Source organism: Mustela erminea, chromosome 8, assembly GCF_009829155.1.
Source record: "Mustela erminea isolate mMusErm1 chromosome 8, mMusErm1.Pri, whole genome shotgun sequence".
Taxonomy (NCBI): domain Eukaryota; kingdom Metazoa; phylum Chordata; class Mammalia; order Carnivora; family Mustelidae; genus Mustela; species Mustela erminea.
In genome coordinates, this window is record NC_045621.1 from 58,260,815 (window position 1) to 58,285,278 (window position 24,464).

The window sequence follows — 24,464 nt, forward strand, 5'->3', positions numbered from 1 at the left end:
TTAAGATTTTATAATTACTTTTTTATCTTTTATTTATTGTTTTTATCTTTTCCTCCTATAGGTATTTCATGATGTTGCTTACAAAGCTAGAGATCGCAATGACTTGGTATCAGGAATCGATGAATTTTTGGATCAGGTTACTGTTCTCCCTCCTGGAGAATGGGATCCAAGCATTCGTATAGAGCCTCCCAAAAATGTTCCTTCCCAGGTATGTTTATTTGAAAATACTCTTACAAATCCCATCATTTTGTTGTCTTTTAAATACATGTACTGAAACAGTATAACTCATTCAAAAGATTCAAAACGACTTGAATGATAACCTCTGTGATGTTGCGATTTATTTATTTATTTATTTATTGGTGATGTTATGATTTATAATAACAAAGATATATTTGGCATTGAGCTCCTAAACCCCTTGAAATTCCCTAAGTGAGGCAAGCAACAAAGGTGTCTTTTGTTATGTTAATGAGGTGACTTTTAGAACTCCCAAAGGGATGGGGGTTGGTGTCCAGCAGAGCCAATCATGTATTAGAGGGTGGAATTTTCAGTCCCACCCTTGCACCTCCAGTGACTGAAGGTCACTTCTTGTGGTTATCCAACACACCTCCCTGAGAAATTTGGTATATTGATGATATGCCACTAACTTGAATGGTCCCATATGCCTGGGAAGATTTTAAATCTACTTTAAAACATATTATACTAGAGGAAAATTAAAATTTTAATAAAAATGTTAAATATGGCTTGAGAAAAATCCCATTGCCATCTTTCCATGTTTTGATATAGTTCTTTGAAATTGGCAAGTATTAAGAAAATTCAGCCTCTTGCCCAGATGTAGGGCTTCTGCCACTATGGCTTCTCGTGGGGTTATTGGCATTTTCCTCCTCTCCACTCTTCCCTTCTCATGTCTGGAGCTCAGCATGGGATCCCTGATCTAAGAATTAAAGATCTAATTTTGCTCTATGTCCAGATTTTCTTACTGCCTGCTCTTCTTACTTTAATTATTTCTGTGACTACCTCATGGCTTAATTCATTTAAATCTTTCCAAGTGTATCTGAAAGAAGAAGAAGAGAAGAATGAGAAAAGGCAAAAACTTGTCAGAGAAAAAGCAGCAGCACAGGGTAAAAAGGCCAGTAGATACATAGAGAATGTTCTAAGACCCCATCAGGAAATGAAATTGACAAAACTGAAAGAGTGCTTTTATCAGATGATGGGTGAAACCTTGAAGTTAAGCAATGGTCTTAAAATTGGGGGTGATGAAGATTTAATGCTTGAAAATGAATAAGGCATTTTTTGAAGCATCAAAGAGAGAAGGAGCAGAGACTCAATTTGCCTAATCCTTTATTTATTTATTTGTTTATTTGAGAGTGAGCGAGCAAGAGAGAGGGAGAGAGTGTGCCTGCATGAACAAAGGAGACGGGCAAAGGGAGGAGGAGAGAGAGGATCTTAAGTGGGCTCCATGCTCGGCCCCAAGCCCATTGTAAGGCTGGATCTCATGACCCTGAGATCATGACCCAAGCAGAAATCAACAGCTGGTTACTTAACTGACTAAGCCACCCAGGTGCCCCAACCAAAGTTTCACCATCTGCTGAAGAGCCCACACAGAAGGAGCTTCTTGACCTACCTGAAGAATCTCCTGAAACAGCTGAAAAAGTAGTTATTGCCCTCCAGCATCCAAGTGGGTCCTGAGAAGAAAGTTTGTTTAGTCTTGCAGTTCACAGGTCTTATTTGACTGGATGATGAAAATCAGGTACCACACATCCCTATACAACCTTTTTACTTCCTTTCCCAGAGAGCCCCTGGATATGGAGGAAGCCTGGGCCCTGCAGGATATAGGAATAACTGTGGATACTATACTCAATGTGAAAGAGAAGGAGCAGAGCAACTTAATTAATAAATGAGAACTACCTATACTACATAAAATCAGTTTTGCCATGACCTTACAGAACAGTAAGGATTTACATTAAAGTCATGCAATACCTTGATTGAGCTCAAGGCAATAAACTCTCTAAAGTTGATATCCATGGGAAAGTATGGACATTAAGAGATTGGAAAAGGATTGTTCTCTGCATGTAATGGTTTGTGGAATGTGCCATCTTATAATGTACCAGATGAAAACTAGATAAAAATGTGTACAGTAAGGCACTCAATAATTTCTATTTTTCTTAGCTGACATCATTTATCACTAAGTTGAAACACAAAGTCATATGACCTTGTTTTCTTCCTCTTCAGTCCAACTTGCCACATTGAACATTTCACTACTCAGTCAAACTCTTTAAAGTCTGCCGAATAGAAATGTTTATTCTGCTGTATTTCTAGAAATTAAACTTTAAAGACATTCCAAAGCTCTTTAATGCTTTAAAGTTATTTTCAATATTCCATAAGGTGTTAGTATCCAAAATATATAAAGAACTTATAAAACCCAATAATCCAATTAAAAGTGGGCAGAAGACATGAACAGACATTTCTCCAAAGAAGACATCCAGATGCTCAACAGACACATAAAAAGATACTCAACTTAACTCATCGTCAGGGAAATGCAAATCAAAACACAATGAGGTATCTCATCTTACAACTGTCAGAATGGCTAAAATCAAAAACAAGAAACAACAGAGGTTGGCAAGGGTGTGGAGAAAAATGACCCTCTTATACTGTTGGTGGGAATACAAACTGGTATAGCCACTGTGGGAAATAATATGGAGGTTTCTCAAAAAGTTAAAGTACAACCATCCTTTGGTTCAGTGGTCATGCTACTGCGTATTTATCCAAAGAATATAAGAACACTAATTCAAACTGATACATGTACCCCTATGTTTATAGTAGCATTGTTTAAATAGCCAAGATATGGAAGCAGCCTTAAGTGCATCCATCAATTGATGAATGGATAGAGAAGTCTCACACACACACACACACACACACACACACACACACACACACACTATGGAATATTACTCAGCCATAAAAAGGAATGAAAGCTTGCCATTTGCAAAAACATGGATGGAACTAGACAGTATAATGCTAAGCAAAATAAGCCAGTTGGAGAAAGACAAATACCATTCGACTTCACTCATATGTGGAATTTAAGAAACAAAACAAATGAGTAAAGGGGAAAAAAAAAAAAGGAGTGAGACAAACAGACTCTTAACTATAGAGAACAAACTGATAGTTACCAGAGGAGAGGTGGGGTGGAAGTATGGGTGAAATAGGTAATGGGGATTAAAGAAAATACTTGTCATGATAAGCATAAGGTGATTAAAATAATAGCTTTTAAAAAAGTAAAAAAAAAAAATAAAGTTCTTTTTGATAGGTATGTATTATTTACCTAATTTATGTCAAGATTTATTTAATTTTTCCTTGCATTAAGTTGAAACATTTACAAGTTCCAGGTGGGCCAATAGATTTAAAAATAAAATAATGAAAATATTAAAAAAAGAAAATTCAAAGGCATGACTTACTCGTATTATATAGAAAATTCCCCATTACTGATGATCATATTTATGATCAGGAACATTTTTTAAATTATAATTCTTATGTATTACCTTTGTGTGGACATATGGTATAAAAATTACAAAAAATTTGCCTATAAAAATCCAGTGTGCTGTTCATTCATGATATAATCCGGAAAGGTAAAAATAAAAACCGTTGCTATTATTTGGGTCATTTTTTAATTGCAGGCTTGACTTTGTTGAGATTGGTGGCCAAATGTTTGTTAAGCCCCCTCATATTGCCACTCTGTTCTTACTGAATATGTCTCCTGAAACCCTCCCAGTTGTCATTTACTCAGCCTTGTCTTGTGCCCTTGTCTCTGTGGAGTACAACCCGTTGGACTCTACTGCTCTAGTTGACTCAGAAGTTCTCCTGGTTAGCCAGGTGGGCAAATGAACAAGTGTACCACTCATCCATGAGTATTTCAAAAGGTCAGCTCAGTCTCACTATCAATTTAAGAAATATGTACTGATGTCTTATTTCTGTATTTTCATTCTGAAATCATTTCATAATTATTAAAGATGATTTGGTTTCCTTTTCTCAATAATGACAGTTTTCTAATTCTATACCTACAAGCCACATAATTTCCGTTGATCTCAAACTACTAAAAAAAGTTGCTTAAAGAGTAACTTCTAGGTTATAGATTGACTTATTTTTGGACTTGTAAACATTTTTACACTTAGAATATTAGAAAAGGCAATATAATGCTTCCTGAAGTAAAAAGAAAGAAACTCTTCAATTGATGTTATTTGGAAATATTCTGTGAAAATATTAATACACTGAGAGTGAGACTTTAAAAGTCACTTGTTAACACCATTTAGTTTTTTAAACAATAAACTGAAGTCAAGCATTTTTTAAAACATCTTACCTTTGAGGAATATGTTTTTGAAGCAACTTGAGGTCTGGGAACTCTCTATTTTTAAAATTATTTTTATGAGACTCTTTAAAATCAGGATTAATTATTGGATTCTGAGTATTAAGAGGCAGTAGTACATTGAATTAGGTAGTGTAACATTGAATTAGGAATCAAGGTATTTGGGTTCTGCTATGCTTCTTTACAATAGTGTTTCTTAAATGTGTGTTGTAATTGAGTAACAGATACTATGAACTATGTTTTCTTTCATTAAATGAATCAGGATAAATTAAAAGATATTAAGCACTCTGACTTCATATTCATTCAAATCTATTCTCCCCCATGGAATAATTTTTATGGTTTTTATGTTCTTTTGAAATGTTTAAATCACAGATTTTTTTTTTTCTTTTGGAGAGAAAGCACAAACATGTCAGTGGGGATGGGGGCAGAGGGAGAGGAAGATACGGGGCTTGATCTTACAACCCTGAGATTGTGATGTGAGCCAAAATCGAGAGTCAGAAGCTTAACTGAATGAGCGACCTGGGCACCCCATAAATCACAGATCTGTAAACACTTTTTTTTTTTTCAGTTAAGAGAAGACTAACTAGTTACCCTAAAGGATAACCTTGAAAATATTCGTTAGAACATCATGTCAGGCATTATAATCACTCCCTTGTGTAAACCCTAAACTCCTTTGCTTTTCTCTCATGCCATTTACTTGCTTGATGAAACCACAACCTTATGTGAATCCAACTCTTTAATCTGTACCTGCACTGATACAGCTGAGCATAGCTGAAGGAAATCATAACTACACTGACTGATCTCATTAATTCATGGCCACCTACCTCAAGTGGACCTTAATGTTGCAAGTTACCATACTATACTCCCTAGGCCAGTAATTCTCCCTAGATGACTATTTCAGACCCATTTTCTGTCCTCAAGCCTTCAGCACATCCTTCCTGAGCCTCACTTTCCAGATTTGACTTGGTTCACACTTCCCTAAGAAATTTGAAATGATCAGAGAACCTCCCTAGACTCTCATTACCATGCCTATCTGCCTAGGGGCATCTATTCCCACGTACTCTGCCTTCCCATATATTATTACCGAAGAATTATCCGAAGTTAGAATTCTACCTTTGCACTAGATCCCATCTCTTCAAACCTATTCAAAGACATTACATCATCAATTCTCCTCTTTCTTTCCTCTATCAATTCTTTTGCTCTGTATTACATCATTTTTATTAGCATGCAATCTAATTAATTTGCAATTCTTAAAAAAAGAAAAAGAATTCTCAATACTGCCACTGTCAGCTACTCATCCATTTTTTTTTCCCCCAATGCAACCAAATGGCACAGAAGGTCTCTGTACTACCTGCTCCAGTTCATCTCCTCCAAGTCTCTCTTAAACTTTCTCCAATAAGGCTTTTGTCCCCATCACTTCACTAAAATTACTTACATGAAGGTCACCGAAGATCTCCACAATGCTCAATCCCATAGTCAACTCTCAGTCTGGATTTTATTTAGCCTGTCAGTGAAGGGCATTTGACTCCCCTTTCCCTGATACATGCTCTTCACTTAGCTTCCAAAACACCACATTCTTGATTTTCCCCCTAGCTCACTGGTTACTCCCATCTCCGTCTCCTATGCTGGTTTCTTCTTTCTTCTTTGATTTCTTTATTTTGAAATGGTTCAGGCTCACTCTGTAGTCATCTTCTCTTTTCTACCTATACACATTCTTGTGATAATATCATCCAATCTTACTGCTTTAAATTCTCTTCCAAATTAAATGTTTACTTTGAACTTGAGAGTTATTTATCCAAATGCCTGTCCCATATCTTCACTTTGGTGTCTTATAGATATCTAAAATTTGACAAGTCCAAAGTTGGAACTGAATTGTAGATTGTCTCATTTCTGCTCCTGTATGCATCTTTGCATTTATGTTAGAAAAGGCAATATGATGCTTCCCGAAGTGTACAAGAAACTGATCTTTTTGCAAAGTCTGTTCCATCTACACCTTCCTATATTGACAGGTCCTAATTCCAATCTTACTGTTGACCAAGCCCAAATCACTAATTTTTAGTTTATTCTTAGATTTCCATTCTGCCAGGAAATACTCTTGGTTTTGCCTTTAATATTTATCCAGAATTACACCATTTCTCATTGATGCCACTGCTACCATCCTAGTTCAAACTTCCATAGTTTTCCTACTGGATTATTGAAATAGTTTTTAACTGGTCTCCTTGTTTCTGTCCTTAGCCCGTGTGTTCTCAACATAGCAGCCAGAGTAACTCCAAGTGAGATCATGCTTTTCCTTTCCTCAAAACCCTACAATACTTCCTCATTTCACTGAGAATAAAAGTCAAATATTTACAACGGTTTACTAAACCTACCCTGGCATCCCTTTACCTTTTCAAAGTAAACTCCTACCAATTTCTGCCTTGCTTACTCTTCCCCAGCCATTTGGCTTCTTTGCTTCTTGTTCTTTAGACCCTACAGCCATATTCCTGCCATGACACTGTCCCATTGGCAATTCTTTTTGTCTAGATATCCCTCACTTATTCTCATGGTTTATTCCCTCAACTTTCTCAGGTTTTTCTCAAATGATATTTTCTCACTGATCTTAGGATGGTTCTATTTGCCATTCCTTCCTCCCTACCTACCCACACCTCAGACCTCCTCTTACTCTATTCTAAATTTTTATTTTTACATAGCTTTAATCTTTCTAACACACCATGGAACTAATTTATTTATGGGTTTATTTGTTTATTGTTGGCATTCCCCATTAGAATGTGAGCTCCACAGACCTGATTTGTCAACTGTTGTATTAGTGGTGGGGCCAAGAACCTGACACAAATTGGTTCCCAATAAGTTTTTGTTGATTGACTAAATAAATTGTATAGTTTGAGTAGTCAAATATATACTCACTCATTGATTTGTTTTAAAGTACGAAAATCCTTGTGTTTCTAAACAAAAAATATTTCCTGTATTTTTTTCGGAATCTTTATCAATACTGTTCATACATCTCTTTTCACATACCTTTTCCTCTTACTATAAGATGAACACTCCTTGATGAAACAGGTGCTTTAGAATGGTAAATATCTTTCATGGTTTATCATTTGCCTTATCTAAGGATAGCTTTTCCCATTGTAAGAGAGTGAGTTAACATAGCCAATAAGGGATAATTATCCAGAAGACCAAATAATATCACTTGCTTTCTGAGGTTTGTGGAAGCTAAGAAATGTTTCCTAGGTGACTGTTGGGTGTTGAAGGTACTGAGGCCACTCTTAAAGCCCTTTATGATGGATGATAATTATTTATATGTAAAGGCAGTTCCTTCATCAATTGACACACATCCTCTCTTATTGAACTTTAATTCACTGTACCTGGAAAATTATAAAAATATTAAACAATGAACTTTTCTATATTTTGTGCATTTCAAGGCCTATTTTTCTCATATTTTAAACCTGTGCCATTTTACCTAAATGTCCCATTGTACCCAAGAACATTTGAGAGTGGTTACACTATTTTGGAACGGCAGTTAAGTAAAAATTTTAATTGCACCACTTAAAACATTTTTATGATCCTTTTAAGTCCTTTTGAACACATTGGCATGCTCTAAGATAGTTGATAGGTAGGATTTTCTGATTTTTTAAAAACCTCCGTTACTGACAAAAGTGGGTGGAAGACACTTGTGAATAAGAGAGCACTTACATAAGCCTCAGTTAATTTTTCAATGGCTCAACTAGAAGTCTCCTTTTGTAATAATCTTTTAAATCTCTGTGAGTCAGAATAAAAAACATATTGTCAAGCATTCCATGGGTAGGAAGATATCAGCCAGAATAAAAGAGGGAACTACCCTCAAAAATAGCTAACGGTAGCAGTTTAAATTTATGGAAGGGTTGAGCTATGCCAGGCATGTAACACCGCCATACCTAGTGCCCCTCACTCCAATCTACCCAGCCCTTGTCTCTCTGCCCTCTTCCTTTTCTTCATTTGTCTTCATAGCTCTATCTCTACTTGACATTAGAGATTTGTTGTTTGTCTCCAGTATGAATGCTTTTTCTTGTTCATCTTTGCCTTTCTAGCATCCCTAACAATGCATGGCCCACGAGGCGCCCAACAAAGATTAGTTGAAAGAATGAACAAATGTCCATCACTTCATTTAATTTTTTCAATCACACTGATAGATGCTATTACTACTAGTAAACAGAGGAAGAACCTGAAGCTTTAGGAAGCCTAGATAACTTGCTAGAGGTCATGCAGCAAATAAGTAACAGAGCCTGGGTTCTTAGCCACTCTGCATATTGCCTCAAGGGAAAAAAATTTGTTTTTGTTATTTACAACTAGCACCTGAAATTAAAACACAAAAACAAAAAACTTCCTGCAGGAGAAGAGGAAGATTCCTGCTGTACCGAATGGAACAGCAGCTCATGGGGAAGCAGAGCCCCACGGAGGACATAGTGGACCCGAACTCCAGCGAACTGGAAGGTTAGTGAAAAGCATCTGTATGGTACTTCACAGACCAAATGGGATACTGTTCTGTGTGTCAGGAATTGCCGTTTTGAGATGTAATTTTTTTTAGACTTTGAGTACTTAAAGAATACCTATTTATTTGAGTATCTAGTACTTGAATACCTGTTTAATGTCAATTAGTTTGATTTCCCAGTATGTGCTAATGATTTTTGTTACTATTAAACCAGAACAGTGGATACCTCATTCCATTTTATCTTACCCAGTCTTTTGTTTTGCTGTGCATAAAATGCATTCACAGATTCTTAGAATGAATAAGAAAACTGTCAGTTGCCCCTTCTAAAAGAGCCTGTTGAAAGCTTCAAGTTCAAGATGGAAATAAAAATAAATACCAAGAACTTACTCTTATAGACCCTATCTCATTACATGCAAGTAGGATGTATATGATAGTATTTTTTATTTTTGCGGTTGTAATTTGAAAGAGCTATATGATTTATTTTTCTAATCACACATCTTTGAAGAGATGAAAGCTTCAATTTATTTCTTAAAATGGTTCTTTATCGTTTTTTGACAGCTTGTCTCTCTTCAAGCAATGTGTGAGCAGAAAATCAGAAAAGCTTGGGAGGGTCTGTCTTCAGGGAATATGTGCACACAGCCTCCATTGTAATTGAAGGCAATGGCAAAGGCTTTGCAGGATTGGTACTCCCCTCCTCTCAAGCCATTTCCGGGACTGCTTTCACTGTGTCCTCTAAGCCGACTTTCCGGTTTCTGACAACTTTGTGCATTTTAATTCTCCTCTGTTCTTTCCCTTTATCTACGTTTTGTCTCTGAGGAAATGTCCTTGAACGTCTTCCTCGGGCTCCATATAATTTGAGATGATTCAAGCAATTTTTTCCTTTTCCCTTTACTGGAAGCGCGGTTACTTCTTCTGTTGGCTTTCATATTTTCAAATGCTGTCTTTTTATTTGGGGTGGTTCTTTTTTTCTCTCTTTTTCTCTCTCTCTCTCTCAGGTGTAACATGCCACATAGCTTAGATTTTTTTCAAAGTTCACTTTTCCTTACTGCTTCCTAAATCCTCCCAGGTCACCAATATCCGGTATCTTCGCTTCTCCAGAGTTCTTCCACAGATTCTGTTGCTGACATGACTTGAAGTATCCATTACTCATCTGCTCTCCTGGAGTTGCTGGTGTACATCTGGGCTGCTCTTGCACTGTTCTCTGCAATGACCTCTCACTTCCGGATTTAGATTTTTGCTGCTAACAGCACGTTTATTACACAGTAATATAATAGCTATTTAGACTAATGTATGCCCTAATAAGTAATTAATTAGAAAACAATGGTCTAATAGGAAGTACTATCAAACCTACAAATGTTAACTACTAAGTAATAGTTTATAACCACCTCAAAATATCTTGGGGATTAGGTGGGATATAAATTATAAATGAATGAATAAATAGTAGATTAAATCTATTTTGAATTGTGACTTTGATAAGTTAACACACCATTCAGAAATGATCCTCCCCAAATAAAAACTATGCATATGTTTAACAAACACACCTAGGGGAAACTAAGGTGCTCTTTGTGTGTGTGAGTGTCACAAGTTCACTGTAAGCTTCTTTTAGTTTAAATGTCCTCTTTTCAATTGGAATTTCATCCTAGTCAGTTTCTCCTACTCCCTGTCTTGCTGATGGAAGCAATCCCTAGGAAATCATAGTGATTCTATCGCTTATGTAATAGTAAGATAGTTACTAACATGGTACTATTGTGTCTATGTCAGTCAGATCAGGGCACTTAAAAATCATAGTCATAATTTTCTGTTATCCTGAAGATATACATATTTCAACCCAAACCAGAATTTGTATCTCAAGAGAACAATAATTTTTGAGGTAATTCTAAGATTGCCAGTGAATATTTCTATGTAGAAAATAAATAACAAAACTTAATATTTTTGCATAATCCAAATATATTCAGCATACTGGCACTGTACTGGAACATAGTAGGTTTTGTTAACCTCCCTGCAGGAACTTAATCATAGTCTTATTCATTTTAATATGACATCTTTATTCCATGGAGCACAAAGAGCTCTTAGTAGCCAAGTGTTAAATCCACGTATTTTTACCAAATGTTCCAAGAATGAGAATACCTGTACATTAATACTTTCGTTCCTAGTAGATTGAAAGCATTTTAGTCCTCAAGTTTTAAGGAGCATTTTGCAATTTAATGCTATTCACCCCTGCACCCCTGCCCCCTAATCCTCTTTCAAGTGTTTCAGTGTGGGTTTTGGGTACATTTAGAATAAGTGAGTTTATACGAGGGAAGGCCATTATTGTCTTGTGAATGATAGATGTTGGGATATGTTTAGACAACAGTGGATCAAAATTACATTTTTCTAGGTTGGTTATTTTAAGGTCCCCTTCCTAATTTCCTAAAAATGAAAACAATAATGGAAGCAATCTGTCTTTACTAGATATTACTGTCGTCCCTAAGGCCAGTTAGATGCCTGTTGGAAATGATACCGGGTGAGAAATATTTTGGCAGAGAAAGCAGGTAACTGGAGCCATGGTTAAACACTCCATCTTCTCTCCAGGGTAATGCCCACTATTGGAGACTATGAAGGCCAGTTTACTCTCCCAACCTTCACATTCTGCTATGCTAAATGAAATGTAAATGATTAGAAAATACTGCCAGTAATCGAGAGTAGTAGGCCTGAGTGTAGGAGGAGTTAATGAAGATAGAAATGGCACAGAGGTTAGAGAAATCCTTAAATTTCATTATTTGAGTTTTGATGGAAGAACCGCTCTGAACCTTGTCTGAGAGAACCTGGGGTTTTGGGGTTGCTGGCCCAATATTTGGTTAGGACTGGAAGTAACATAGTGGTACAAGCCATCTCTGTAGATCACAAGAATAAAATGCAGCAGGTTAAGATGGGTCTCATCTCTGTTGATGGAAAACATATACTGTGACCTGGCAACACAGTAAATGAGGGTTTTGATTTGTGCGGGTTTTTTTTTATATTTGGATTTCACTATTGTGTTTCTTCCCCCTGTCTTAGGATTTTTGGGGGACTTATTTTAGATATCAAAAGAAAAGCTCCATACTTCTGGAGTGACTTCAGAGACGCATTCAGCCTGCAGTGTTTAGCATCTTTTCTGTTCCTCTACTGCGCCTGCATGTCTCCCGTCATCACGTTTGGAGGACTGTTGGGAGAAGCAACTGAAGGTCGTATAGTATGTATTATGCTCTCCTTGGATTTTTAAAGCTCAGTCAGTGCTTAAGATTCATAGTTAGATAAGTGTCCATTTGCTTTTGGAGTCTGTCATGAGGAGAGATTTGATGTGTGGTTGTACCTGTACTTTTCATACAAGTTTCCTGGATGGCTAGTAGAACTGGTAATCTGGGAGTGGAATACCTCAGAACAAGTTCTCAGTCTCACACAAGGTTCTGGTCTCATCCCTGACCCCGATCCTTAGCTAGCTTTCTGCTCTAGTTTTCAGCTCACAGGGAGTCCTTTTCCTACTTACACCTTTTCCTGTTTATACAGGCCATGCTTCTGTCCTGAGACTTACCACGAACACATGTAAGCTGTTACAGGGCAACCCCTCCCCACCCCCCCAAAAAAGCAAGATAAGGAATGTGGTGAGGACATTTCCCCACTGAGTACCACTCATATTCTGCTGACCGCTTGTCCCTTTTCTTATCCTCCTACTCCACATCCTGCCCAGGGTAGCTAGACTTTTCATAGCAAAGGAGAAAGGATATACTCATGTATTTTAAACATTTTCCCACTAGTTATAATGGTTGCCTGTACAACTTAGGTAATGGGCTTATTTCTATCTCTACACAGAGTGCAATCGAATCTCTCTTTGGAGCATCTATGACTGGAATAGCCTATTCTCTCTTTGGTGGACAGCCTCTTACCATATTAGGCAGTACAGGACCAGTTTTGGTGTTTGAAAAGATTTTGTTTAAATTTTGCAAGTAAGTGTCAAATATTTTTGGCCCCTTACCCCCTCTCTATTTTTCCACTGTATTTATACTTCTCTCAACATCACATTAGGGGTCTGCTGGGAGAGGCAGAAGTGGTTGATTCGATTCAGTTTGCCATCTTGTCTCTCCATGGAAAGAAAGGAAAAATAAAAGATTTGTGTAATATGTTAAGTAAAATTCCTAAAAGGTAATACTCTTTAAACACTGAGAAACCCCTTTTATTTTTGTCTCCTTAGATGTTCCCTTTAGACAGTCTTGAATTTAGATACTCATGGGATGTGAAACTTATTTCCTTTCACTTCCTGAATTAGACTTATTTCCATCTTTTTAAAATGGTGGCAAGCTGTTAAATGACCTTATTCCCACTGTTCTTTTCCTCCTTCTAGAGAATATGGGCTGTCATACCTATCTCTGAGAGCTAGTATTGGCCTTTGGACAGCAACTCTGTGTATCATACTCGTGGCCACTGATGCAAGTTCCCTCGTCTGCTATATCACCCGGTTTACCGAAGAAGCTTTTGCTTCTCTTATTTGCATCATTTTCATTTATGAGGCCCTGGAGAAGTTGTTTGAACTCAGTGAAGCATATCCAATCAACATGCATAATGATTTGGAACTGCTGACACAATACTCGTAAGTAACATTTCCCGTTGGCTGTGGGCTTTCCTCTTTACAAAAATTGCTATTGTTTTAAGAAATATGAGAAAATTTGCCCTGCAGATAAAGTGAGTTAAATTGATTCATGATCTAAATCTCTGACCAGACTCTCAGAGTTGAACAGGATTTTAGAAGTCCTCTCTTCAGCTACCCATCTGATCCTTGAGTTCTCATTATACAAACACAAACAAAACTCACTGAATTTAAATGTGATTTTTGCTTTCAGAACTTACAGCATTTATGATGGAGGTACTCAGGCTTTGCCTGTTGAAGGTAATACTACCGTTTATATTTCAACATGGGTCTATACCTACTGCACTTTCTAGTTTTAGTACACCAGCAGTTTGGAATTTCTCTAAGCATGTTTTTGCAGAGTGTATGTGGATATTACGTTGCTCCTTTCTTTGATTTAATTTTAGGATTTTTTGGTTGCATTTATATAGATACATTTTTGTATAGCAAATATTTGAAGCAATATATCCTTTATAAGTCAGTTAACCACCAACATTTTTCCTATAAACTTCTTAGACATGGCATCAAATCCTTTGAAGGTTTATTACCTTTATGGAAGACATTGGAATTGTTGAAATTAGGCCAAAATAGTGTAATGTTAGAATTTTGTTGAGAATGATGTAATGATAGTGTTGAAAATAGTATCATTTTTAGTACTTTAAATTTTTCTTGGTCATCGTAAGTATCTTTAACAGTATATGTCTCTTTCAGACAAGAAAAATCAGAGTGGAAATATAAAATAACTTCCCCAAAAAGCAAATAGTGTGGGTGCTGTGAACAGGACTCAGAATTGGATGAAGGAGGTGCCAAGGACACTCAGGAAGCAGGCAAATCAGGACAGTTTGATCAGAATGAGGGATAACCCTTTCATTTCTCTTTAGAGAGCAGTGTCACCTAATTTGTATCTCCTTGCTGGACTATATATTTATCTGCTTGGGTTTTTCAAAGCTATTACATGCCAAGCACTACACTAAAGATGTAATATTCTGTCCCCAGTGAGTTTCCAGTTTAGTAGGGAGTGTAGACAAACAGAAAACACAATGAAATAAAGTGCTGTGTTAAGAGATTGATACAGAATGCAATGGTACCATACAGAACATCCTACCCAGATTTGGGGTTCATAAAGGACTTCCTGGATTCCTCCAGGAAGGAGGACATAGAAGACCAAAATATTGGTAGGAATTAGGAAGATGCTGAGGAATAGTGTAGGAGAGGAATAGTGTAGGAGAGAGGTCTAGATGGAAGGAATGGCACAGGTCTAGATATAAGAAACATATTAATACTTTGAAATATTGGCAAAAGTCATAGAGATAGTGGTAAAACAAGAAATTAGATTCCAAATAAGCTCGCCAAAAGAAACAACATAGAACAAGTAAATCAGGTAAAAGCAGGACTTTGCCATTTGAAGTGGTGGGAGGTACCATCTGTCCACCCTTCTAGTTGTTCCTGAACCTTCAGTGGCCACTTTTAAGGTACTTCAGACCGAGGAATACCACTTAGTATCTCTCTGGATTTAAAAAGGAAAAAGATCAGAGAAGCAAAGGCTGAATAATGGTCATAGCTTGAAGGTAGAAGAAAAAATAAGAGAGAAGGATCAGAAAAAGAAAAAAAAAACATACATAATGTCAGGTTGTCAAAGGCAAGGGACGAGGCTGTGCCAAGAGACCATTAGAGGACAGTGATAGGGAGAGCGATCATCATTAACTTAAGAAACAGTATTGGGTGGGGAGGGGCGGCAGAACTACATGCTAGTTTGCAAAAGATGAAGAAGGGAGTAGGCGGTAACAACATGGAGAAAGTATGCACAGGCCTTTTGGCTATCAAAGAAACTGAAAAACAGTGCCCATTGGACAGGCCAATGAATTCCTGCGAATGGTAATTTGTGACAGAAAAGAGCTATGTGTGTTTGGAAATGAGGACATAGAGGCAGAGGAAAGAGAGAGATTAGAGATGATGGCGAGAGAGCAGATAAATGTGGGATTGCAACCTCCCTAAAAACGATGAGATCGAGACAAATTGTGGGGTTCAGTAAAACAAATGCTCAGACGATAATTGGAGAGCAAAAATAGCTTTGTTTGTCCATCATTCCTGCTTTTCAGGGCAATCAGGAGGAGAGTTGCATGGGTCCTGACCCTCAATGTTTCCATCTCTGCTTTTCTAAAAACAGATCCCCACAAGTTTAAGTTATGCTTTATCACAGGGTATGCATCCAAAACCTAATCTTCTGAAGACTGAGCAAGAATGTGTACTAATCACTGTGTCCCATTGTCCAAGTTCTCTTGGACCACAGTTAGGGAAGACTGGCTCCTCCTGCTGGGCGCTGAGGTTTTAGTACAATTTGGTGCTGGAATGGGTATAAGAGAAACAGGGAGCTTGACGATTTCTCTGGGAAATGTGCTGATCAGATATCTGTACAGTACCATCCTTACTTAGATTTTCACATTGTGATTCCCAGGCTCCCAGTACCACCCACATTGCACTCATGAATCTGATCAGTATTGCCATTACCTGGTCTTTGGAGAAGCAAAGCCAGTATTTTGCTATGCATATAATATATATTTATCAATGTACTTTTAGTCATGTGTGTTTAAAAAAGTAAGTAAAAGTATTGCTAACAATAATGGCTAATGCATTGTGTAGTCTCATACGTGTGCTTGAAAGCATTTTTTGTTTCATGGATTCCATATGACTTCTGGTGTGTTTTCTTGTTCTTGCCACTGTGACCTTTTCACACCAATCAGTTTATAAGTGCCATTATACCATGCTCACCTAAAATTTTCTTGATGTTGCTGGCCTCATGCTTTCACAGTTTTTATGAGAAAAAAATCTTAGAAAATGTCATAGCTAGGATGCTGTATATCTGAGATTGCAATCTTTGCAAAATTAATATGCCTCTGCTTTCACATATTTTGTTTAGGTGTAAAATATTGAAAAAGGCATCATATTTAGGACCTGCATTTCAGATATTCTTTATACTTAGGCCGCCTATATTCAAATTTTCTTAAATTCATAGTTTTACCAACCAAATAACAAAATGTCTTTGATTTTTTTTAAAAAGGCTTTCCTAGTTTCTCTGGCACCCTAACCTTATAATGTGGTAATATGTAGACCTTATATTTGAAGCTATAAGCTTTCTTTTCATTTTGCCAAGAGCAAGTGTCAAGATAATCAATTTAGTTTCAAGAATATATACATTACACCAGATGATCAAGCTGAATATGTCAAGTTAGCAATAAGTAATGAGTTTGTGGGAATAACTTTTTCTAGGTTGCTTTGATTTTAAGAAATGGCAAAAATAGAATAAAACATTCTGCTTATGTAAGATGGAATGTTCCTTCAATATATAGTAATAATCTAAAGCTCTCAAAGATGGCTAGCTAAAGAAAAATTGGGGTGATATTAATTCTTTGCGGTTGGTTGGGTCAAAGTAAAGAGCAGGTCCAATATACTAGCAGACTAGAGTTAAATAATATTCAACAATTACCAAACCATTAGAAGGGGTGATTTTACTGCTAGGTTATGAAAATATTTTGTTTGTTTGTTTGTTTAGTTTTGGTACCCTCCCCTTCTGTTTTTTGTTTTTTCCAGTTCCAGCCCTCTACATAAACCAGGACTATTCTGGATAAATATTATTTATTGAGTGACATTATACTCATAGAAGAATACTATTTTTCATATCTCCTCAACTAGATTTGAGCCTTCTTTAAAGTAGAAAACATACAATAATTTTATCCTTCCAATCCCAACATAATACTGTAACTATAAACTATAGAAAGTGATACATACTGATTAACTGAACATGTAAAATAATTGACATCACCTGGCCAATCTTGTTTGGCAAGTAAAGACAACGTGCTCTTGGACAGTAACTTTAACATGACTCTCAAAGACTTCAGCTAGAAGTTTTGAGTAAACTTGAGATGCTATGAATATCTTAATGTGGGATAAAGATGTACAAATCTGGATCTGTAAAATTAGTTCTGACTGAAGATTTACACATGGTGCCAATATGGTGGATAAATCATCTGGAAGAACAAGGGATATGATTGCAACATTTAGCAGAGGCTGAAAATTTCTCAGTGATGTAGGGAGAAAGAAAATGAAAGGGAAGTTTTCATAACTCATTGACTTTATAGTGTTCACTAGTCAAAGAATAAAGAATAAAACTCAGCTTTAGAGAAACCCCTGTGTTTCAACTTTCTAAAATCAGATTTTTACTTCATATACAAACTTAGCCAGATTTCTTGCAACATTAGTTTATAATTATACTTTTATGTATTTATTTCTGTAATGTATGTATAACTCCACCAGGTTAATCTCTGTAATGCCAGGTCCATGACTAATAGGCACTCTCTGAACCTGCTGCCTTTATGAAGTGCTCTGCATGTGTCCTAAAATGAGCTTGTTCATATTTTTACATTTTTGGGAAGACCCCTTACAACTGATAGACACATTTAACATAGAGTTTTTTCTCTTTTAAAAAGCTGATAGATTATCTGACATCTTAGAATCAAATAAATATAATTATAGGCACTCAATAAATGACTATTCAGTAAAGAAACTTCTGGCAACCCATCCCATTCTTGATTTTTAATCCAAACACTTGCTATCTTTGTTTTTCCTTCTCGCTTTGAACTAAATTCTTATTTTAATGATAAAGTCTTAACTTCACTAGCAGTAGCATCCAATGTAAGTTTATCATTTGCCTCTTTTATCTTCATTGTTTCTAATGGGTTATGAACCTTCTGAGTGCTAGATTAATGTCTCTTCATCTTTCTTCCTCCAGGGGCCAAGAGGGTTGGTAGATAGGAGAAAGCCTTCTTAACTGTCTTGCAACTATTTCACTTTTCAGAGTCACCTTTAGTTACTATTTTCCTTTTCTTAACTGTAGATTTGCAGATATTAAGTAAATTATTTTTCATGCTTTCTTGTCAAAGGGCTGTGAAAGGACAGAAATTTACATGAACATCCAACATTAGAGGGAGAGTGACAAGTAAAACTGTTGGTTTCTTCTCGTAAGATACACAGAATGGCCTCCAGTCATGTGACTGTGTATCAGATACACAGCATTTCACTTAGATGAGATGTGATGAACATTCTCAGAGAGTTTACAATCTTTAAATTACTGACCTTATTTCACTTCCTGAATTGACCTAGATTTAAGGATATAATCTGAAATATTTGAAATGGAATATAGTGATGTTTCAATCTCTAGTAAAATAGCACAGATACTGCAGTAATCTGTGTATGTAGGTTAACCCACAACCATTGGTAGCTGGTATTTTAATCAGGAGTCTAAACTCCAGCAGTGTTCAACTAACATTAAAGCAGAGAGCCTAAACTCCAGAAAAAATTACCACAAACCTACCTACTAGTCACATCTCAGTCAACACTAAGGCTTTGCTGAATGTCAGAAATGGATTTTCATTGGTGAAAGTACTGGTTTGTTAATCAGTGTAATGAACAGTAGTAATGTAATTAAAGGTAATCATTTTGAACTAAATGAAAATGAAAACACAGCTTTAAAAATTTGTGAGATGCAATTAAAGCAATTCTTAGATGGACATTTATAACATTGAATGTGTGGATTAAAAAAGAAGTGTCTCAAATCAAAGATCTCAGCTTCAACCTTAGGAAACTAGAAAAAAAAAAGCAAATTTAATTTTAAAAATTAGCCAAAGGAAAGAAATAATAAAAATCAAAGTAGAAATCAATGAAATTAAAAATGGGAAACCAATAAAGAAAATTAAAGGACCAAAGTCTGGTTCTTTGAAAAGACCAATAAAACTGGTAAGCCTCTACCTGGGCTAACAAAGAAAAAAAGAGAATGTACACAAATTGCTAATATCAGAATGATATTAAAGAGAGGGAACATCTCTAAATGAGAGATGGGGACATCACTAAGGATCCCATTAGCACTAAAAAGAATATAAAGTGATACTATGAACCCACAAAATTGATAACCTAGATAAAATGGACTAATTCCTTGAATAAGACAGACTGCCAAAACTCACACAAGAAATAGATAATCTGAATAGGCCTATATCTATTAAAGAAACTGAATAAAAAATTAATAATCTTCCAAGAAAGAAAACATCAGACCGAGTTGAATTCACTGTTGTATTCTTCCAAACACTTAAGGAAAACATTATATCAATTCTCTACAATCTCTTTCAGAGGATAGAAGCAGAGAGGATACTCCCTAATTCATTTTTACAAGGCTAGCATTAGCCTAATATCAAAACCATAGAAAGATATAAGAAAAGGAAACTACAGACCAATATTTGTCATAACCAAATATGCAAAAATCCTCAATAAAACATTAGCAACTCAACTTCAACAATGTGTAAAAAAAATTTACACCACAATCAAGTGGGATTTTTTTCAAGTATGCAAGGCTGCTTCAACATTCAAAAATCAAGTAATACAAGGAATTCCACCAACAGACTAAAGCTGATAAATTCCATGATCATATCAATAAAAACAGTAAAAGCATTCATGATAAAACTTTTGGCAAACTAGGAATAGAAGGAAATTTCCTCAATATGATAAAGAATGCAGAAAACCCTACAGCTAACACCATGCTTAATGATGAGAAACTAGAAGTTTTCCCACTGAGATCAGGAACAAGTCAAGGGTGTCCCCTCTCACCACTCCTTTTCACCATTGTATTGGAAGTTCGAGCAAATGTAGTATGAAAAGAAAAACAAATGAAAGGTATACAGATTGAAAAGGAAAAATAAACTGTCTTTGTTTATAAATGATATGATTGTTTATGTGGAAAGTCTGGAAGAATCAACAAAACACTCCTGAAACTAACACGTAATTATACCAAGGCTTCAGGATACAAGGTTGATATACAAAAGTCAATCACTTTTCTATAACCAGCAATGAACAAGTAGAATTTGAAATTAAAAACACAATACCATTTACACCAAAAAAAAAAATTGAAGTATAAATCTAACACAATAGGTATAAGATCTATATGGGAAAATGACAAAACTCTAATGAAACAAATAAAAAAACCCAAATAAATGGAGAGATAGTACATGATCATTGGTAGGAAGACTCAATATTGTCAAGACGTCAATTCTTCCCAATTTGATCTATAGATGCAACACAATCCCAAATAAAATCCTAGAAAGTTGTTTTATGATATCAACAAACTGATTCTAGAGTTTGTATGGAGAGCCAAAGACCCAGAATAATGAAGGAGAACTAAGTGGGAGGACTGGAGCTACCCGACTTCTACATTTACTATGAAGCTACAGTAGTCCAGACAGTGAGGTATTGGCAAAATAATGGACAAACAGATCAATGGAACAGAATAGGAGCCCAGAAATACAGTCAACTAATCTTTGACAAAGAAGCAAAGGCAATACAATGGAGCAAAGATAGTCTTTTTAACAAATGGTGCTGAACAACTCGACATCCACATGCAAAAAAATGAATCTTGACACAGACATTATGCCCTTCATAAAAATTGACTGAAAGTGGATCATATTCCTGAATGTAAAATGCAAAACTATAACAATCCTAGAAAATAACATAAGAGAAACTCTAGATGACCTTGGGTTTAGTTAGTACTTTTGAGATACAACATCAAAGGTATGATATATGAAGAAAGAATTAAAGCTGGGCCTCATTAAAATTAAAATTTTCTACTCTTTGAAAGATAATTTTAAAAGAAGGAAAAGACAAGCCACAGACTGGGAGAATACATTTGCAAAAGACATATCTAATAAAGAACTGTTATCTAAAGCATCCAAAGAACATCTAAAACTCAACATTAATAAAACAGGATTTTTAGGGCAGTGAAACTACTCTGTATGCTACTGTAATGGTGGATACATGACATTATAAACATGTTCAGTCCCATAGAATGTCCAACACCAAGAGTGAATCCTGAACAATAGACTTGGAATGATAATGATGTGTTAATGTGGTTAATGGGTTACAACAAATGTTCCACTCTGCCGGAGAATGTTGATAATGGGGGAAGTGATACATGCATCCAGGCAGGGGGTATATGGGAAATGTCTGTATCTTCTGCTTAATATCCCTGTGAAGCTAAAACTACTTTAAAAAATAAAGTCTATTTAAAAAATTAAAGAAATGAAGATCTATTATATTGGAATCTAGCAAGTGAATCATGACCCTCAACTGCTAGAGATGGCACTTGAGGCTTAATTCCTAACCGATTCAGTGTCCAGCCATTTTTGGTACCTGATGACAGACTTAAACAGGACCAGATTCCTGCTTATGGAGTATTTCACCTGCTGGGCACATTGCCATGAATTCTTTATGAGATGAGTATAATGCCAGTGTTGGCACTTTGTATATGATTTGATAATTTTACTCGAGGTGTCTGCCATTCCTGTTGGGAAATTTTGAGGAAATTATTCTTGTTCAAGTAAAATGCTGCTACATTATTTATTCATTCATCTCCAGTTTGCTGAATATTTTAAGTGCCACTGCTACATACTTTATAGTATTAGTCACACTGAATAAAATGCTTAGAGACATTGTTAATAACTTGTTTTGGAGGAAGAAACACTTCCCTTTAACTACTGAAATTAATATGTTAATTGCTCTGAATACTGTTCCTACTAGATATTTTATAAAACCAACCAGATTCAGTTAGCGTAGGGTATTTTTTATACTTGAAATTCTTGATAACATTAAAAGTTCAGCTTATACACTTTATTTTTATTTTTTAACAAACAGGAAAATTTCAACATGACTCTGGAAAGGAAGAATTTACTTTGCAAAAACATTCTATAGTGGGGCACCTGGGTGGCTCAGTGGGTTAAGCCTCTGCCTTCGGCTTAGGTCATGATCTCAGGGTCCTGGGAGCGAGCCCCGTGTTGGGCTCTCTGCTCAGCTGGGAGCCTGCTTCCCCCACTCCCCTCTCTGCCTGCCTCTCTGCCTGCTTCTGATCTTGTCTGTCAAATAAATAAATAAATAAATAATCTTTAAAAAAAATTCTATAGTTATAGTTCTCAGTTTTTATATACCCCCCCAAAAGCTATTTTTATAAACAATGTCTCCTCAGGACTGTTTAAATATGTGAAGTGTTAGGAAATATGTCGTGTATATGAGTTCTCATTGTGTGTTCAGGCCAGTTCTACTACTTCCACTCAACTCCACTGTGTTGCTCATCTCTTCATTACATATGTACCTGGTGTCTTCTTGGTCAATTAGAACATGCTCTAAAGATAATTAGCTGGAGCCTAATTTATTTCTTCCATTTAAAAAAAAATTTTGATACCTAAAAGAATGAAGCACCCACAGTAGAATTTTTTAAATTATAATACCCAGTTTTTAGAGGATAAACGGGATGTTTACAAGCTGAATTATGTTCTCTCAAAGTTTGTATGTAGAAGCCCAAATCCCCAGAAGCTCCAAATGCGGCTACATTTGAAGACAGGGCTTTTAAAGAGGTGATTTAGGTTAAGTGAGGTTATAGGGGTGGGTCCTAATAAAATCTGACTGTGTGCTTATAAGAAGAGAATATTTGGACACACAGAGACACTGGGAGGCACACACATGGTGAAAAGATCATGGGAAGACATAGCAAGAGGGCAGCCATCTGCAAGTCAAGAGAGAGAGACCTCAGAGGAAACCAACCCTGCTGGCGCTTTGATCATGGACTTTCTGTCTCCAGAACTGTGAGAGAGTAACTTTCTGGTGTTTAAGCCACACAGTCTGTGGTATTTTGGTATGGCAGCCCTAGTAAACTCATATACTGGGTAGATGCTTATAGGTTAGTCCTATCTCTGTTTGCAGTTGTAAGTGCAAATTCTCTCAAGTCTCTCCTTCTAATGATGGCAATCCCATCCTTTCAGCAGTTCAGACTAAAAAACCATGGGTTTTTTCTTAATTCTCTTTGTCACACACCTAGATTTCTCAGTAAATCAAATGGCTTTATGTAGAATATAAATCCTTTTTGCCACCCTCTCCACCCCATAATCCCTTGTCTAAATTATTAGTTTGTCTTTCAACTGGTGTTCCTGATTTTATACTTGTTTTTTCATAGACTGTTCTGTATGAAGCATCTGGAATTTTCTCTTAATCTTCAAGTCACCTCATGTCACTCTGCTTCTCAAAGCCCACTGGTAGCTTCCCTTTATCGTCAAGTGTTGCGTGATCTGTTCTCCTCTTGTATCTCCTGCTTCCTCAACCCCCTGCTCTATAGCCACACTGATCTGCTTGCTCTTCTGTAAACACACTTGGCACGTTTCTGCTTCTCAGTTTTCACATTTGCAGTTCTTTTTGCCTGAATGTCCTTCTCCAGATATCTATTTAGTTTGTTCCTTTACTTCCTTCAAAATTATCTACTCAAGGACTTTCTAACTAAAATGTCAACTCCCTTCTCTCTCTCTTGCCTCTATCTAAAATATTACATAATTTACATATCTTTTTAAAAGTAAGAGTTATCGAGGCATTATTTTTACACACAATAAAATATACCCCTTTAAGTATATCCTCAAATGAGTCTTGACAAATGACAGCACAATTGAAACATCATAGGACATTTTCCAGAATGTTTCTTTATGCCCTTTCGAAGTCAATCTCTCACCCCAAACCACAATCCCTGAAAATTACTGATATGATTTCTGTCTCTGAAGTTTTACATTTTCTAGAATTTCACATAAATTGAATTATAGAGTATTGAACCTTTTGTACCTGCTTCCCCGCTTCCCCACTTACTATAATGCTATTGAGATTTACTCATATTGTTGTCTGCATCAGTTTATTACTGTTTATTACTGGGTAGTATTCCACTGTATAAATGTACTGATTGTCTTTTGGGTTCTTTCTGCTCTGGGGTTATATTTCTTCATCTGCAGGTCTTTATTTGGGCCATGTTTTCATTTTCTCTTAGATAAATACCTAGAAACAGGATTGCTGTGTTAAAAAGTATAACTTTATAAGACTCTGCCAATGTGGTTGCACCATTTTGTATCCTTACCAGCAATGTATGAGAGTTCCCACCAATC

At 36.2% G+C, this 24,464-nt stretch overlaps 1 protein-coding gene and 1 pseudogene across 1 annotated transcript in view; both read left to right on the forward strand.

The window, feature by feature from the left end:
- The window catches only part of SLC4A10 (solute carrier family 4 member 10), a 419,861-nt gene that overhangs the window by 327,110 nt on the left and 68,287 nt on the right, over nucleotides 1–24,464 (forward strand). Inside the window, 5 exon segments of the mRNA XM_032355736.1 lie at nucleotides 62–208; nucleotides 8,724–8,824; nucleotides 11,859–12,033; nucleotides 12,651–12,784; nucleotides 13,180–13,425. Of these exon segments, the coding sequence (XP_032211627.1) occupies nucleotides 62–208; nucleotides 8,724–8,824; nucleotides 11,859–12,033; nucleotides 12,651–12,784; nucleotides 13,180–13,425 (803 nt within the window).
- On the forward strand, nucleotides 799–1,898 carry LOC116596848 (annotated as a pseudogene).